Genomic DNA, 16,918 nt, shown 5'->3' on the forward strand with positions numbered 1-16,918 from the left:
TTAATCTGGGCGACCCAGCTGAGAAGTTATATCACAATGCATTTCTCCTTTGAGTCAGGAAGTATCACATAAATAAAAAGCCTTCGGTGATGACACTGGTATATCCTGCTTTCCCAGAATTCCCAGCGAGCTCTTTAAACTTGGCATCTGTAAACAAAGCCTGCTTGGCACGCTAGAAACAATAAGAGGAGCTCCTGGGAGATATTTCACTCAGTGCCCCATGTACAGCTCACTTCCCTCTCACTGCTGGAATTGTATTTGGTGGTTTCTTCCGACTGTATGATGCGTAGTGGGATCTCTACCCAAAGCTACGATCAATCAGTTCTTGTGCTGTCTATTTTTGTTCATTTCCTTCTGATAGTTAAGGCTCTCGGTCTCTCTCTTCTTTCTCTGCTAGAATGTCTTATTTCATGACAGGAAGTGCTGGGTGGCTGCGGCAGCCAGAGGAAAAAACATTGTCCGCCTGCTGTATAGCTTAACTGGCCGAGATAGGCCAATGGCATTCAGACTAAATACAAATAAAGCTGCTGTTTGGCTCTGGGCTAGGGAGGATCTCACGCAATGTTATTGTATAGGATGGCACCTCCATTGTCTACTTACGCAATCTTTCGTTTGGTTTATCAGAAAGGCATCAAAGGAGCTGCAGGCCAGGGCATTCTATCATTGCCAACTTTACATACATTCATATACATTATGTGCCATGACCTTTATGTTCCATTTTTTTCTGTGTGTAGTACCAGAACTAGGGTGACCAGACATAACCTCTTTTTTAACATGGTTTCCTTGGTCCTCAAGGCATTCAAAAAATGTGTCAAAATGTCCTCCTTCTACAACTTCACAAACAGAGTTGACCTTTTTTGACTAATTGCATATGATATGTAGTGGGATTAAAGAGAGTCTGAAGTGAAATTCTTACTTTTTACCTGATATTTAGTTTAAGCAGGATGAGGAGAGGTGAAACGCCGCATTCCCGCGGCAAAACGAGGGCTTTATACCCCCCCCAAATCCCCAGGACAAAATGCGGGCAGCGCTTCCGGAAAGAGGCAGTGCTTTGCACTGTAGCTCCGCCTCTACTGGAGTCAATCGCCACTGATCGCAACCTCTTCCCGCCCCTCTCAGTCTTCCTTTACTGAGAAGGGTGGAGAGAGGCGGAGATCCGTGCGCAGATTGACTTTAGTAGAGACAGAGTTACAGAGCTAAGCTCTGCCTCCCCGGGCAGCAAAATCCACAACTTTGAAAGTCGTGGATGTTTGCCCGGGGATTTGGGGGGTATAAAGCCCTTGTTTTGCTGCAGGAATGCGGCGTTTCACCTCTCTTCATACTGCTTAAACTAAATAGCAGGTAAAGCAAGAATTATTTTCGCCCCAGACTCTCTTTAAGCAGCTTTCGCCCATTCTCGATTCATTTGTTTGACATTACATTACCTTATCACGGTATCAATAGTTATAACATCAAGTAGTGGGTGCGGCAACACTGTTTTATATTTTAGATGCATAATGGATGGAAAACAATCTTCTACTTTATCGTCTCTCAACTCTAATTTATGTTACTTCTAGCATAATTGTAACGATTGGTGTCAGCAAGAACAGATTTTCTGATTATTGGTGATCTGCAGTATCACCAATAATACAGATACTATACCTGATTATATGGTGATCTGCAGAATCACCAATAATGCAAGTATAGCGAGACACAGGACAACCAGATGTAAAGATAGGTGTTTGGTGCAACAGTAATACAGATAGAGATACCAACTCCCCCAGAGAAGCTGGTAGAGGGAGATATCTCTATAGAAAACAGGGATCAGCACTCCAGCAAGCTGGAGATGCAGATGAACTAGTAATCAGTCCACCCGAGTAACGGGTGGTGCACAGTAAGACAACGTATACTGATCACCCGTGGAGCGGGTGATTCAGACTGTACTGCAGCACTTGATCACCTGAGGGGCAGGTGATGAGGACAGTACCGTAGTTACTAGTCACCTGAGGAGCAGGTGATTAAGACTGCACTGCAGCTACTGGTCACCTGAGGAGCAGGTGATTAAGACTGTACTGCAGCCACTGGTCACCTGAGTAGCAGGTGATTAAGACATACAGAGAATCCCTCACCAGGGACTTGGCTCACTGGTGAGGGCAGGAGAGTCAGACAAACAGATTCGGCAACAAACGGACAGATACGGTACAAAGACAGAAGGCTTAAATCAGAGTAGTGTTCAGGCTGAGTCGGCAACGGGACCAGATAGGCAGAAGCACAGACAGAATCAGTAAGCAGAAGAGTAGTCAAGGCTAGCAGAAGGTCATAACAAATAATACAATTCAATTAGTACTTTAGCTATCAACAGAATCTGACTAAGTGCGGATCCCCAGCTCCTGCTGGTTCTAGCACTTTAGGATCTGACTAAGGTCTGAGTGCTAACACGTAGCATTTGCAACAGCAGACGAGGAGCTACTGACAGGCAGGTCCTATATATACTGAGAGCGCCCCACAGCACCGCCCCAGTCACTCAACCAATCAGGAACACTGTTGGAGTCAGCTGACCGGTTGATCAGCTGACTCCCCTTCTATTCGCATAAAGGTCCTGTTGCCTGGTGCAAGCGTGCGCGTAGCCCTCAGTCTATGTGCAACTGATGGACCAGGCAAACCTCCACCATGTAACTGCGCGGCGAAGGCCGCCGGCTGAGACGCGGAGACAGCCGCCATGCCGCTCACCCCTGCGGCGGCATCTGCGCTATCTATTACAATAATCTTTGCTGTGTTTTAAGTGTTAATACATGCATAATTACTAGTTGCCCTAAGGGTACTATTACCCTAAGGGTAATAGTGTGGGCCGATTGGAGAGTGAGAAGCATTAATTGCCTATGGAGGGCTGCTTCTTAGCCCCCTGTCTGTAAGTGCTCTGCCATCTTCTCCATCAAGAGCTGCAAATGCAGCAATTTCAAGCACCGGGAGATGTACTCATGTTGAGTAGTGTTGGGCGAACAGTGTTCGCCACTGTTCGGGTTCTGCAGAACATCACCCTGTTCGGGTGATGTTCGAGTTCGGCCGAACACCTGACGGTGCTCGGCCAAACCGTTCGGCCATATGGCCGAACTAAGAGCGCATGGCCGAACGTTCCCCGAACGTTCGGCTAGCGCTGTGATTGGCCGAACGGGTCACGTGGTTCGGACCCGAACGCGCTCTGATTGGCCGAACTGTCACGTGGTTCGGGTAAATAAATACCCGAACCACGTCATATCTCCGCCATTTGTCTGTGGGTTTAGCTTTGGGTAGGCAGGCAGGGTAGTTCGCGCTCCAGCCACGCTAGCCAGGGTCCCCCCCAGTCATTGTGTGTCGCTGCTGGGAACAGTAGTACACCGCTCGTTCAGCCACACTATATAGCATTCTGTGTACTGTTCTGTGTCTGCTGGGAACAGTAGTACACCGCTCGTTCAGCCACACTATATAGCATTCTGTGTACTGTTCTGTGTCTGCTGGGAACAGTAGTACACCGCTCGTTCAGCCACACTATATAGCATTCTGTGTACTGTTCTGTGTCTGCTGGGAACAGTAGTACACCGCTCGTTCAGCCACACTATATAGCATTCTGTGTACTGTTCTGTGTCTGCTGGGAACAGTAGTACACCGCTCGTTCAGCCACACTATATAGCATTCTGTGTACTGTTCTGTGTCTGCTGGGAACAGTAGTACACCGCTCGTTCAGCCACACTATATAGCATTCTGTGTACTGTTCTGTGTCTGCTGGGAACAGTAGTACACCGCTCGTTCAGCCACACTATATAGCATTCTGTGTACTGTTCTGTGTCTGCTGGGAACAGTGGTACACCGCTCGTTCAGCCACACTATATAGCATTCTGTGTACTGTTCTGTGTCTGCTGGGAACAGTGGTACACCGCTCGTTCAGCCACACTATATAGCATTCTGTGTACTGTTCTGTGTCTGCTGGGAACAGTAGTACACCGCTCGTTCAGCCAGACTATATACCATTGTTTACTGACACTATATAGCAGACTATATAGCATTGTGTGTACACCGCTCAGCCAGACTATATACCATTGTTTACTGACACTCTGTGTACACCGCTCAGCCAGACTATATACCATTGTTTACTGCCACTCTGATTCTGCTGGGAACAGTAGTACACCGCTCGTTCAGCCACACTATATAGCATTCTGTGTACTGTTCTGTGTCTGCTGGGAACAGTAGTACACCGCTCGTTCAGCCACACTATATAGCATTCTGTGTACTGTTCTGTGTCTGCTGGGAACAGTAGTACACCGCTCGTTCAGCCACACTATATAGCATTCTGTGTACTGTTCTGTGTCTGCTGGGAACAGTAATACACCGCTCGTTCAGCCACACTATATAGCATTCTGTGTACTGTTCTGTGTCTGCTGGGAACAGTGGTACACCGCTCGTTCAGCCACACTATATAGCATTCTGTGTACTGTTCTGTGTCTGCTGGGAACAGTAGTACACCGCTCGTTCAGCCACACTATATAGCATTCTGTGTACTGTTCTGTGTCTGCTGGGAATAGTGGTACACCGCTCGTTCAGCCACACTATATAGCATTCTGTGTACTGTTCTGTGTCTGCTGGGAACAGTAGTACACCGCTCGTTCAGCCACACTATATAGCATTCTGTGTACTGTTCTGTGTCTGCTGGGAATAGTGGTACACCGCTCGTTCAGCCACACTATATAGCATTCTGTGTACTGTTCTGTGTCTGCTGGGAACAGTAGTACACCGCTCGTTCAGCCACACTATATAGCATTCTGTGTACTGTTCTGTGTCTGCTGGGAACAGTAGTACACCGCTCGTTCAGCCACACTATATAGCATTCTGTGTACTGTTCTGTGTCTGCTGGGAACAGTAGTACACCGCTCGTTCAGCCACACTATATAGCATTCTGTGTACTGTTCTGTGTCTGCTGGGAACAGTAGTACACCGCTCGTTCAGCCACACTATATAGCATTCTGTGTACTGTTCTGTGTCTGCTGGGAATAGTGGTACACCGCTCGTTCAGCCACACTATATAGCATTCTGTGTACTGTTCTGTGTCTGCTGGGAACAGTAGTACACCGCTCGTTCAGCCACACTATATAGCATTCTGTGTACTGTTCTGTGTCTGCTGGGAACAGTAGTACACCGCTCGTTCAGCCACACTATATAGCATTCTGTGTACTGTTCTGTGTCTGCTGGGAATAGTGGTACACCGCTCGTTCAGCCACACTATATAGCATTCTGTGTACTGTTCTGTGTCTGCTGGGAATAGTGGTACACCGCTCACCCGTCACTGTATAGCATTGTGCTCTGTGTCGCTGCTGGGAATAGTGGTACTGTATAGCATTTCTGTACTGCCACTGTACTGCTGCCAGTCAGCGTGTACTGTAAGGATAAGTGAAATGAGGAAGAAATCCGGTGAAAGAGGGAGGGGCAAGGGAAGAGGTGTTTCCCCTGACGGTTCACGTACAGGCCACAGGGGAGCACCCAAGAAAACCCACTCAATACCGCCCATGTTGTCCAGGACAACAACCCTCACAAATCCAAAAGAACAGGACCAGATAATTACTTGGATGACCTCTCAAGCGTCCAGCAGTGGGTTAAGCAGCACCAGCACATCACGCACGAGGTCCGAGTCCTCAGCCAGTTACAAGGAGCCAGTGGGCACAAAGCTGACACAACCGGCAGCGACACCACGCACACAACTGCCAGATAACCAGTCCGATGAATTACCTCAGGACACAATGGGGTATTCGCAGGAGCTATTCCCAGCCCAACAAACTTCCACCTTTCAAAGGTCAATGGAGGAACAGCCAGAAATGTTGTGCCTGGATTCACAACCGTTAACTGTGGGAAATGCACCGCGCACTGAAATACAAGGCGAGTCCGAAGAGGACTCGGAAACCCAAATCCCAGAGCAATTTGGGCAGGAGGGGTTGCAATTGCAGGAGGTCGGCCGACAAGATCTGGAAGACGACGTTGGAGTGTGCTGCGCAGAGGTTGTTGTGGGGAGCTCTACTCCACGGCGGTGGCCCACAATGACATATGACGAGTTTGAGGAGATGGAAGAGGAGGGTATGGACAATGTGGACAGAGACCCAGATTTTGTTTGTGAACGAGAACATCGCCGTCGTAGCAGCAGCACAGATGAGTCTGTTGAAGAACACACTGCTGCACGAGTTCGCCTTGTGCCACAAGGTAGGCGGCGCGCAATTTCAGGCACCACAAGCGTGGAAGTTCAAGTGAGAGGCAAAAGAGGAGCAAACAGAAATCGCCAGCAAGGAGGCAGGTGCTCCAAAGTCTGGGCTTTCTTTGAAGACTGCACTGAGGATGTTACCATGGCGATTTGCAAGGTGTGCAAGACCCGCCTGAGCAGGGGGAAAAATATTAACAACCTCTCCACCACCAGCATGAGCCGTCACATGCTATCCAAACATCCCACTCTTTGGGCAAACGCGTCAGGACAGGGTACCAGAAACAACACTGCCTCCCTTGGGTTCACCAGACCCGCCTCAGCAGCAGCAGTAGCCCAGCCATTGCGTGGTTCACAACATTCACAAACATCAGACGACGCTGACACTGTCACTTTCCGGAGTAGTGCTCTTGAGGTCTCCCAGTGTTCATCAAACACAACAACCAACAGCCCTTCCGTGTGCAGCGCTACGGTTCAGTTGTCTGTGTCGGAGATGTTTGAGCGCAAGAGGAAATTGCCAGCAAATGACCCCCGGGCCGTGGCAGTAACAGCCAGCATAGCCAAGCTTCTGGCCTGCGAAATGCTGCCATATCGATTGGTGGAGACAAACAGCTTCAAGGGCATGATGTCAGTGGCCATCCCACGTTACGTGGTTCCCAGCCGCTACCACTTTGCACGCTCTGCAGTGCCTGAGTTGCATGAGCACGTGGTCAGCAAAATAACCCGAAGCTTGAAGAATGCCGTTGCCTGCAAGGTTCACCTCACCACTGACACCTGGACGAGTGCGTTCGGCCAGGGTCGATACATCTCCCTTACCGCGCACTGGGTGAACCTTGTGGAGCCTGGCAGCGATTCCTCACCTGCTACGGCACGGGTGTTGCCCACGCCACAAACAGCTGCACCGCCGTCCCTCCCACTGGATAACAACAGCAGCACCTACCTCTCTGACTCCTTCTCCTCCAACGCATCTCAAAGCTGTACCTCATCCGGAAACGCTAACCCAGCAGCAGTAGGATCGTGGAAGCAGTGCAGCACAGCTGTTGGCATGCGTCAGCAAGCGTTGCTGAAGCTAATCTGCCTTGGGGATAAGCAGCACACAGGGGAGGAAATTTGGAGGGGAATAAAGGAACAGACGGATTTGTGGCTGGCACCGCTGGACCTGAAACCGGGCATGGTTGTGTGTGATAATGGGAGTAATCTCATTCGCGCTTTAAGGTTGGCTAAGCTGACACACATCCCTTGCCTGGCGCACGTGATGAACCTAGTAGTTCAGCGGTTCCTGAGGACATACCCAGGCGTGCCCGATCTGCTGTTGAAGGTGCGTCGAGTGTCCAAACATTGTAGAAATTCCAGTACTGCTTCGGGGGCACTCGCCAAGATGCAGGAGCGCTTCAATCTCCCCCACCATCGCTTGCTGTGTGATGTCCCTACGCGCTGGAATTCTACGCTGCACATGCTAGCCCGCTTTTGCGAGCAGAAGAGTGCAGTGGTCCAGTACATGACGGCGCAGTACCGAGGCGCATCCGGCCAGCTGCCAAGCTTCTGTGGATCCGATTGGGCCAACATGTTGGACCTCTGCCAAGTCCTCCAAAATTTTGAGCAATCCACGTTGCTTGTGAGCAGTGACAACTCTTCAGTCAGCATTACCATACCACTGCTGTGTTTACTGAAGAGGTCGATGTTAAAAATCAAGGAAACAGCTGTCATGATGCAACTGGGGGAATCTGAAGGAGAAAACGATCAGCGTGATGGTACCAACATCAGGCCATCCGCCTCAGGGAACGCTGGCCCCAGCAGCTATGACGAAGAAGAGGAGGAGGAACAGCTGGAGTTGGAGCAGGAATTTCATGCCACCACTGACGAGGGCCAGAGCGGTGCACGTTGGACTTCCACAATTCAACGCGAATGGTCAGCAGAAGCAGACCAGGAGGAAGGTGACGACTATGATGCATCACAACAACTATCACAACGCTCACAAGAGGATGATGAGGATTCTGGTAGGACTCTGGCACACATGGCTCAATTCATGCTAGACTGCATTGAACGTGACCCACGCATTGTGCGCATTCTGGACAACACCAATTACTGGGTTTATACCCTTCTGGATCCACGGTACAAACACAATGTTCCAAAACTGCTTGAAGAAAGAGTCAGACAGGTCAAAATGGAAGAATACCAGCAGGCCCTTGTGGAGACTTTAGAGAGGAGATTGACATCCTCCCCCTCCTCTAGCCAGTTGTACGCAGACAGACTGACTTCCGCAAACCCAGGACGACCAGGAGGGCAGCAAACAACGCAAGCCGCAGCTAGTACCCAAAAGGGAATGGTATCGGCAGTGTCCTTGGAGTGGGAAAATTTTCTGACACCCATGCAGCCGCAGCCCACTGAACAGCAAGCGTGCAGATCCACCTCCAACACCGATCGCCTGGAGAAGATGGTCAAGGACTACATGTCAGATGGCGTAGCTGTGTCGAACCATCCATCTGCACCCTTCAACTATTGGGTATCGAAGCTAGACACCTGGCACGAACTGGCAATGTACGCAATAGAGGTGCTGGCTTGCCCGGCAGCCAGCGTTATGTCGGAACGCTGTTTCAGTGCTGCCGGAGGCATCGTCACAGATCGGCGTATCCGCCTCTCTACAGAAAATGCAGACCGTCTGACTCAAATTAAAATGAATCAATCCTGGATTGGAAATGACTACGCAACACTCCAGGACCCCAACCAAGTAACATGACCAATGAACATCTGGGATGGTGTTGCGTTTCCGGGCCCTGTTTATTGAACCTCTCATCTGTATTACATTTATGACTGCATGGCGGCAAAAAGCATTGCTGCTATATCCGCACGCTTTTTGTCCACATGCAAGGCCTGGGTTGTTGTGTCTCACAAAGCGTGGCCTTCTCCTCCTGCGCCTGCTCCTGTTCCATCACGTCTGCTGCTGCTGGGTTAGCGTTGCCGCGTGGTCCCTGTTTATTGAACCACTTATCTTTATTACATTTATGACTGCATGGCGGTACAAAGCATGCTATCCGCACGCTTCTTGCCCTCATGCAAGGCCTGGGTTGTTGTGTCTCACAAAGCGTGGCCTTCTCCTCCTGCGCCTGCTCCTGTTCCATCACGTCTGCTGCTGCTGGGTTAGCGTTGCCGCGTGGTCCCTGTTTATTGAACCACTTATCTTTATTACATTTATGACTGCATGGCGGTACAAAGCATGCTATCCGCACGCTTCTTGCCCTCATGCAAGGCCTGGGTTGTTGTGTCTCACAAAGCGTGGCCTTCTCCTCCTGCGCCTCCTCCTGTTCCATCACGTCTGCTGCTGCTGGGTTAGCGTTGCCGCGTGGTCCCTGTTTATTGAACCACTTATCTTTATTACATTTATGACTGCATGGCGGTACAAAGCCTGCTATCCGCACGCTTCTTGCCCTCATGCAAGGCCGGGGTTGTTGTGTCTCACAAAGCGTGGCCTTCTTCTCCTCCTGCGCCACCCTCCTCCTGTTCCATCACGTGTGCTGCTGCTGGGTTAGCGTTGCCGCGTGGTCCCTGTTTATTGAACCACTTATCTTTATTACATTTATGACTGCATGGCGGTACAAAGCATGCTATCCGCACGCTTCTTGCCCTCATGCAAGGCCTGGGTTGTTGTGTCTCACAAAGCGTGGCCTTCTCCTCCTGCGCCTCCTCCTGTTCCATCACGTCTGCTGCTGCTGGGTTAGCGTTGCCGCGTGGTCCCTGTTTATTGAACCACTTATCTTTATTACATTTATGACTGCATGGCGGTACAAAGCCTGCTATCCGCACGCTTCTTGCCCTCATGCAAGGCCGGGGTTGTTGTGTCTCACAAAGCGTGGCCTTCTTCTCCTCCTGCGCCACCCTCCTCCTGTTCCATCACGTGTGCTGCTGCTGGGTTAGCGTTACCGGTCCCTTTTCCTGGAACCTCTTATATGTATTACATTTATGACTGCATGCCGACAAAAAACATGTTACCTGTGCAAAGAAAACAGACATTTCCCGCATTTAAAAGACAGTTTTCCCTTTGAAACTTTAAAATCGATTTTCTCAAAAACTATAAGCTCTTTTTGCTAATTTTTTTTTCCTCTTGTACCCACTCCCAAGGTGCACATACCCTGTAAATTTGGGGTATGTGGCATGTAAGGAGGCTTTACAAACCACAAAAGTTCGGGTCCCCATTGACTTCCATTATGTTCGGAGTTCGGGTCGAACACCCGAACATCGCGGCCATGTTCGGCCTGTTCGGCCCGAACCCGAACATCTAGATGTTCGCCCAACACTAATGTTGAGGGATTACATAGCCCAGTGTTCATTGCGGCAGTTGATTATTTTAAAAGCTTTCCCCCTTTTTCTGTAACTATTTGTGCACTGTTCCTTTTACCTTTTTAAAAAAGGATATTAAAAAAATCACTCAGCTTATTTGCCATGCTCCGAGGTATAAAAAGTATTGAACTCTATCTCTATATTTCTATTATTTAATTATTATTACTATTACTACTACTATTTGCAACTCTGCAGAATTCTATAAGAAAAGGGTATTTGTTATCATGCTGAATACTCACATGAAGATGAATTGGGGAACCTCACAGCAATGCCTCTCCGACAAACAAGGTTCCCCAATCCATCTTCTTACCCGCGGGAACGAGCGACACCCCGTGATGGCACCGGATGGGTGCAAATGAGAAGTCAAACAATTGTGGTACTTTGTGCAGGCGTTGTCAGGGATCTGAAATATCCGATCTGTCGTGATGGTTGTTGTCGCCGGGCGTCGTCAAACCTCATATGTGTGATCATGTGCCTGTACCCACATTGCCAGATGGCGGAGATAATCACTCGTCACTCAAAAAAATCACTGGTCGTCAGAAAAATCGCCATGAAAATCACATAGTGGGCTTCAGAGACATTGCTTTAAAACAGTCATACAGGCAGCTACATTGCTGATCTAGGGTGCAGGTTCTGTTCTCCTGTAAGGGCTGGTGCACACCAAGAGCGCCTCTGAGCGCTTTTTAAACATACAATTGAAGAGAAATCGAGAGCCCAATATGGTGTAGTATGTCAAGACAGATTGAATAATTGAGACAGTGAGATGGTAATATTCACAAACATGGGTTAGCGCTCAGGTAACCACTCAATAGGCAGGTGAGGAGATTAGACCTGTCCTCACTCAGGATTAAGAAGTCGCTCTCTGTAGATAGGAGAAAAAAGGGTAGATCACCCCTCCACCTGGGGTGGACTTGAATATACTGGTAGGTGAACAGAGGCGCCAGTAGAATAAAAGTACATAAAATTTTAAAAAAATTGCTAGGAGGAAGTGGTGGACTTGCCTCCGTTAAAGCAGACACCAAGGACTGTGATTAAATAAATAAATACACATTTATTGAGGATACCCCAAGGATGCAACGCGTTTCGCAGGCACAGCCCACTTTTTCAGGCAATAAACAGGGGATAAACAACAGCAATTCTGTTATAGCAAACAGAGGTGCTCTGCTTGCTATAACAGAATTGCTGTTGTTTATCCCCTGTTTATTGCCTGAAGAAGTGGGCTGTGCCCGCAAAACACGTTGCATCCTTGGGGTATCCTCAATAAATGTGTATTTATTTATTTAATCACAGTCCTTGGTGTCTGCTTTAACGGAGGCAAGTCCACCACTTCCTCCCAGCAATTTTTTTAAAATGTTATGTACTTTTATTCTACTGGCGCCTCTGTTCACCTACCAGTATACGCTTTTTAAACATGTTTGCGCTTCAAAAAGCGCTTGGCTAATGTAATGGGATGGAGAACACCAGAGCGATGATCTTTTTTCCCAAACGAAATCTCTTGTCCTGCAGCATTTTTGCTGATTTCTGAGGTGATTCAGTCTCAATGTTAAAGTATAGGAAAGTGGAAAATTGCTCTTAAAAACGATAGATCAGAGAGATTTTCCAAGCGTTTTTGTTACAGAAGCTGTTCAGTTACAGCTCTACTGTAACAAAATATAAAAAAACGCTACACCAAAACTCTCAAAAAATGACTAGGCATGCTTAGAAAATCACTAGAATTGTCTTAAAAATCACTTCAGAAAGCACTAAGTGTTTGCTTTTATGCTAGCACTTTTTGGTGTGCACTGGCCCTCAGACACGTGGTAAGTAAAAGATGTCTGTTTGTATGGGCAAAAGTTCATGGTTTAATAAACAGTCTGTGATGCCACTCTCAGCTGACTGTTATTCAGATTAATCTATTGCATGGTGGGAAATGTGCAGGGTGGGGCTACAACTGTCATAGGAAGGACTTCTGCTGTCTCTGATTGGTGTGTGTCTGTATTTGGCAGATTGGTATAAGTGCACACTGGAAGCTGCTGGTGTAACAGACATTTATCCATATCGAATCTGGGATGGCAAAACCACAAAGTTGGTGTTCCTGGAGTTGCTGAAAGATCTGGAGGTAGGAGGATACAGCGGTTGTCAGTTTCATCATTTGTAAAATACACTTACCTATTAAGTTGCATGTAAATGTATATCGCCAAAAATATTAGAATAAAATGACCTTGGAGACAAACTGTAGCCCCAGACACAAGTGACATCATCCAGTGAACATACACTGGTAAGAAAATGTATACATTATTGTGCAGAGAAGGCACTTAAAACCACTTAACAACTAGCCAATGCCGATAGGCGGCGGCTGGTCGCACCTGTGTTTCTATGGAAACAGCCGCTCGTGCGGCCGTTTCCTGTCAGTTCACAGCTGGGGGCTCTGTGAACAGCCTGTGAGCCTCCGATCGCGGCTCGCAGGCTAAATGTAAACACCCGGGGAAGAAATTCCTGGTGTTTACATCGTACTTCGCTGCTGTCACAGGAGATTGGCGATCCCCGTCCTCTGATTGGCCGGGGATCACTGCCGTCTGATAGGCTGAAGCCTATCAGAAGCAGTACAGGATGGATCGCCGTCGTGCACTGCCCATAGAGATAAGGGGAGGGAGGGAAGGAGAGGGAGGGGGGAATAGAGCTGCGGAGGGGTAGTAGTACAGCCAGGCTGATCCCCCAAGGAGTAAGTGACAGCCAGAAGGGTCGGCCAGGCCGGGTCGGCAACACACGAGCAAATAAGGTACAGAGACAGAAGGCTGATTCGGTAACCAGGTACAGGCACGGTCGGCAACAGGTAATCAGATGTGCATAGGTACCGAATCAGATAGCAGGAGAGAGGTCAAGAGAGCAATAGGTCATAACAGATATCAAGCAGAGGCCTAGTCTAGAGTGTGAGGTCCGTGATCACAACACCCTGGAACTGGTCTAAAGTATAACACGGTAATAACACAGGTTTCCTAAACTTGGGTGTGTGGTCCTTGGTCACAATGCCCTGGAACTGGTCTAAGGAATAACACAGTACTGACACAGTATCCCTAAGCCTGGGTGTGAGGTCCGTGGTCACAACACCCTGGAACTGGTCTAAAGTATAACACAGTATTGACACAGTATCCATAAGCTTGGGTGTGAGGTCCGTGGTCACAACACCCTGGAACTGGTCTAAAGTATAACACAGTAATAACACAGTAATCTGGCTAAGTGTGAATTCCCAGGCCCACCTGGTTCTATCACACTGTGGGATCTGACTATGGTCTGAGTGCAAACACATAAGCATTCGCAACGGCAGACAACCTGAGACTGACCAGCAAGATCTATATATAGAGCAGCACTTCTTGGCGCCACCCAGCGCCGCTCAGCCAATGACGATCTGCACTGGGATCAGCTGATCAGCTGATCCCTCTTCTCTTGGCATAAAGGTTTTGCCTCCCAGCGCGTGCGCGCGTAGCTCTCCATCTGTGTGCACTAGAAGGTTCGGATACACCAGACGCATGCTGCTGTGCGGAAACCGCCGGTCTGAACGCGGAGACAGCCGCCTCGCCGCCAGACCGCGCGGCGGCGTCTCCGCAATCCTTTACACAAATAGAGCAAGTTGTGTTACATACACAAAGCACACATTATGCACACTTCATGCTATATGCAGAATGCGCATTATTATACAATCAATGTGTGCATTACTCACTTTGCATATGGCCCGCTAAACCTTAGCTATGTTTTTATTTTACTATTCTTGAGTGAATAAACCAGCTCATATAATTCTGAGTTGTAATTGGATTCTGCTGTTTGACATAACATTCCATAGTTTTGTTTTTTTTGTGGTGCTCCTGATGCATCACACCGCAACGCAATACACCTAACTCATATGACCCTGCAACAGAGTACACCCACAGAGTCATATGTATATGCTAGACAGGAAGTATGTCACTGGGATTCCTGCCAGTCCGCACATGCATGCTGCTCTCCATCGTTTAGACCATCTGCATTGCCCATAGACTTCCATTAACCCAATCACTGTGTGTTAAGCAGGGCCGGATTTCAGGCAAGGCCCAAAGGCCATGGCCTAGGTCACCAGCAAAGCAAGGGGCGGGCTGTAAGCAGCAGGCTGGCAGTAGCAGCTAGCCCTCTGAACGTTCATCCTGCTACACACAGTTTGCGCATAGCGGTTATTGACTACTAACAGCCCGATCTGGCACTCAGGGAATGAAGGGGCAGCGAACAAGCACTTACAGTGATCTATGAGCTGCCGGTCACTTACTGAATGTGCCGTTTGCCAAGAAGCTTACAATCTAATGTAACCCCTGCCATCATGTCACTAGCTGTCCTCACAGGAGCTTACAATCCAATCCCTGCCATGTAGAGGGGGGGAGCTTAGGGTGCTGTCAGTCCGGGGGCAGCTGGTGATAGTGGGCCTTGGACAGTAAAAAGTAAAATACCAAGCCTGGCGTTAAGCATGTTGCTTGCGGTAACGCGCTGCTGTTCTTGCTCGGATACTTCCGGTGCACCACAATGGATCTCAGTAAGTGTGGACCACAATAAGTGTGAAAGTCTCCACAGACTTTCATTGTTTTCCGGCCCCTTGTGGTAAAATAGGATGACGCAACGCAGGTTTACCCTGGAAGTGTAAAAGGGCCCTTCAGGTTAGGATTAATTGTAAGAGAGTTAGTGTCGGAGGATAGCGGAAGGCGAGGAGGAAGTTAACCACTTGCCGACCAGGGGTGATTTGCCTGATCTGTGCTGCGTGGGCTCTCCAGCCCGCAGCACAGATCAGTATTATGACAGGGCGATCAGACTTCCCCCCTTTTTTCCCCCCTAGGGGGATGTCCTGCCGGGGGGGTCTGATCGCCGCCGGCCATCTGCGTTTTGCGGGGGGGGCTCCTCAAAGCACCCCTCCACAGCCATTTCCGCCCTCTGCCTCCTTACCTCCCTCCCTCCCTCTCTCCGTAATGCGCAGGACGGAGTTCCGTCCTGCGCATTGAAGGATAGGCTTCCGCCTATTAGATGCCGGTGATCCCCGGCCAATCAGAGGCCGGGGATCGCCGATCTGCCCTACGGCGCTGCTGCGCAGCACCGCCGTATGATGTAAACAGCGGGGATTTCTTCCCCGCGTGTTTACATTTTGCCGGCGAGCCGCGATCTCGGCGGCTCTCCGGCTGTTCACGGAGACACCCTCCGTGAACTGACATGAAAAGACCGCGTTTCCATGGTAACCCGCAGACGTCCAGTTTACGCCGATCGGCGTTAGCTGGTCGTCAAGAGGTTAATAGTCAGGGCGAGAAGGTTAGTGTCAGGTGTTTAGGAAGGTGATTGCTATGGGAGGAAGGATTAGTGTTAGGTGTTTAGGCAGGGGTGTCCTTTTATGGGAGAGGGTAGTGTTAGGTGTTACGCAAGCCAAAAGTTGATTATTGGTAATATAAAATTACCAATTTTCTACCTATCCACAATACCTGGTGCCCAATGTACCCGGCCTGCAGTTATTAGTACCATCAATAGTGTTGTGCTGCTCAAGTTAAGAACAATGTATTGCGGCTGTGAATGTGGAGCCATTCCCCCTCCCCCCTGACTGGTAGACATTTTACATCTCATCCAACCAACCTTTTGATCAATAAGCAATGTGAAATTAATTGGTAATTTAGTGATTCGATATGTTGAGGATCAAAAGATGACCAATACATTTGATGGAACTGATCAAATCTAATGGACTTGATTCACAAAGCGGTGCAAACTGTTAGCACGCTGGTGAAAAGCCCTTTATCACGCCTAAACTCAGTTTAGGTGTGATAAAAACAAAGTCGCGCGAAATTCCCACACGCAAAGTTTTACGCGAGCTAAGTTTAGTGCGCATAAAGTTTTGCGCGCGTAAACTTTTATGCACCCATTAAACCCTATGCAACTTTCTGTGCGTGTAAAACTTTGCGCGCGTAAAACTTACTAACCTACTGGTGCAAAGGTTATCACGTCTAAACTACTTTAGGCGTACTAAGTAGGTTAGCACCGCTTTGTGAATCAAGCCCATTGACTTCTGTATGGCTGAATATAATCACCACCTACAGCCAGGGCCGGATTTGCACTTTCCAGTGCCCTAGGCTTGCAGTCACCAAGCGCCCCCCCCCCCCCAAAAAAAAATTACAAAAAAATTGTCCAACACTGACTAGCGATCATTGGTTTCAATGGACTCATTTCAGTTGTGCTGCTCTGCCCCCCATTCAACAAATAATTCCTGTAATTTGCGCTCCTGCCCAAATGTGCACAGCAGCCGATAGTGTTCAGGACATGCATACTTGAGAAATGACGCTGATGTATGACTGGTACTTGTCAAGAATACATATGAGCGCTTTGAGTCCGACAGGAGAAAAGCGCTATACAAATGTTCAGATT

General features: G+C 48.7%; 1 protein-coding gene across 5 annotated transcripts in view; it reads left to right on the top strand.

Annotated features, from left to right (window-relative positions):
• Nucleotides 1-16,918, top strand: part of LOC137561080 (aspartate aminotransferase, cytoplasmic-like) — a 92,731-nt gene that overhangs the window by 15,540 nt on the left and 60,273 nt on the right. For all 5 annotated transcript variants that reach the window (XR_011029870.1, XM_068272320.1, XM_068272317.1 and 2 more), the window contains one exon: nt 12,514-12,626. Coding sequence is in view for 4 of the 5 variants with exons in the window: in XM_068272320.1 (XP_068128421.1) it covers nt 12,514-12,626 (113 nt within the window). In the remaining variant the exon portion in view is untranslated. The remainder of the gene's footprint in view (nt 1-12,513; nt 12,627-16,918) is intronic.

Source organism: Hyperolius riggenbachi, chromosome 3 (assembly GCF_040937935.1).
Source record: "Hyperolius riggenbachi isolate aHypRig1 chromosome 3, aHypRig1.pri, whole genome shotgun sequence".
Classification (NCBI taxonomy): Eukaryota; Metazoa; Chordata; class Amphibia; order Anura; family Hyperoliidae; genus Hyperolius; species Hyperolius riggenbachi.